The sequence below is a fragment of the Alligator sinensis genome, unplaced genomic scaffold (genome assembly GCF_000455745.1).
Source record: "Alligator sinensis unplaced genomic scaffold, ASM45574v1 scaffold1216_1, whole genome shotgun sequence".
Taxonomy (NCBI): domain Eukaryota; kingdom Metazoa; phylum Chordata; order Crocodylia; family Alligatoridae; genus Alligator; species Alligator sinensis.
This window is the reverse complement of record NW_005842018.1, coordinates 2,173,355-2,175,324: the sequence shown is the minus strand read 5'-3', so window position 1 is coordinate 2,175,324 and position 1,970 is coordinate 2,173,355. Positions and strand designations below refer to the sequence as shown.

The 1,970-nt window shown below is 47.7% G+C and overlaps 1 protein-coding gene across 1 annotated transcript in view; it reads right to left on the bottom strand.

Moving 5' to 3' along the window:
- The window catches only part of CCDC3 (coiled-coil domain containing 3), a gene marked incomplete at its 5' end in the record, with an annotated part of 72,373 nt that extends 70,407 nt beyond the window's left edge, over window positions 1-1,966 (bottom strand). Inside the window, one exon of the mRNA XM_014519237.2 lies at window positions 1,665-1,966. Coding sequence (XP_014374723.1) covers window positions 1,665-1,966 — 302 coding nt within the window. The remainder of the gene's footprint in view (window positions 1-1,664) is intronic.
- Between the last annotated feature and the right edge of the window lie 4 nt (window positions 1,967-1,970).

Genomic DNA, 1,970 nt, shown 5'->3' with positions numbered 1-1,970 from the left:
GGAATGCCAAATGTTGTTTCAACTGCTGCATCTTTTACAATGAAAGACATGATCATGGTCTGCAAGTGTGCAAGGCTGTTTTAAGAAGTTCCTGCCACACACTGATGAACTCAAAGTAGCAATAAGATGGAAACAGATGCCATCTGGGGAGGTTTTTAGTTTTCTTTTGATTTCTTTTTATTTTTCTTTATTTTATATCCAGACTCTTAAAATGGATATAGGAAAATTTGCTTTCACCATGGCTTGGCTTTAAAAAGATAACTGGATTGCTAGCAAGAATGCTTGAAAAAAAGTTACATACCCTATCCCAAGACAGAAGAAAAACAGCAGCATGCTCAGTTGTAAACTTAACCTATCAGAAAACACACTGAAGGACAACTTTACAGACTCTGCGTTTATCATGACATGATCTTCATGATGCATTTATCATCCTCACCCTTCAGCTGGCTCTCTGTACACCACTTCAGATTAGAACAGCTATCCCAGATGATTGCATGTACAGAAAGAGACCATTATCAAACATTAAACCAAACTCAGGTCCAGCCAACAACTAGTTACAGAAATCCTCTTCAGCGATGAGCGGTATGATGCATGTTTCCCTTCTTGCAAGCGTAAAGCTTTACAGTAGTGTCAAAGTGATGTTGTAGCTGTGACGGTCCAGAAATTATGCGAAAGGCAAAGATTTCTTAGGGTGCTCTCTTTTATTGGACCAATGATGTAGCTGGGATAAAGTTAGATGTGTTTTTGCACGTGAGACCTGAAGAAGAACATCTCACATTTGAAAGTTTGTCTAACTTTGTCCCAGCTACATTGTTGGTCCAATAAATGTTAGACAAGGTTTCAAATACGAGACGTTCTTCCTCAGGTCTCACATTCAAAAGCTGGTCTAATGTTTACTGGACCAACAAACAGGATAGCTGGGATAAAGTTGGACAAGCTCCTGAATCTAAGTCTTTCTTCCTCAGGTCTCATGCTCATGCTTTTGCTGGTCTAACGTTTATTGGACCAACAGCGTAGCTGGGATAAAGTTAAACAAGCTTTTGAGTGTAAGACTTTCTTCCTCAGGTCTCATGCTCAAAAGCCGATCTAACTTTTACTGGACCAACAGTGTAGCTGGGATAAAGTTAGACAAACCGTTGAACGCAAGACCTGAGGAAGAAAGTCTTACACTCAAAAGCTTGTCTAACTTTACCCCAGTTACATCATTGATCCAATAAAAGATACCGCCCTCAGAAATCCTTGCCTCTTGCATAAAACTTGATACCCCCCCACCTCACCTAAAACTTGATACAGATTTCCAAGTAGCCCATCACGTTCATTTCTCTTTGTAGCCCCCTCTAAGAAAGCGCCAGCATCACCTTTCCCTGGGAACCCACACCTGAAGGAACTCCCCTTTCAAATGCCACCCCTGCGTGAATCCGGACCCAGACAACCAAGACGACAGGAGGCACAACCAGTCACTTGTGTGCAATCATGGCACTTGGAAGTCTCCCACTTCATAGAGAAAGTGTCTGTCCTCTCCGGAGGTGCCTTCCAGCCCGACTTTCGACCTGCACCTCCCCTGTCCAAAGCAAGGGGAAGCGCCCTCGCCCAGGGGAAAGAGCCAGCCCTGGGCACCGCATGCAGCCCTTCCTCCGGGGCAGCGCTGCCCTGCGGGGACTCACCGGAGGAAGAAGAAGTAGGAGTAGCCTTGCATGACGGTGTGCGAGTGGCAGGAGAAGTAGCCCAAGCCGGTGAGGGGGAGGCGGGAGCCGGCGGGCACCTCCAGCATGCTGCCCCACGCCTGGTCGCACAGCATCTCGATCTCGGCCGAGTAGAAGAGCCCGTCCTGGCCGTGCCACGGCAGGTAGTTGTAGGCGCTGTACAGCTCCGGGTGCAGCGCCAGCACCTTGGCGTACACGATGATCTCGGCCAGCTCCGCGCGGCAGCTCTCGCTCAGCGGCCTCCAGTCCGAGGGCAGCTGGCAGCCC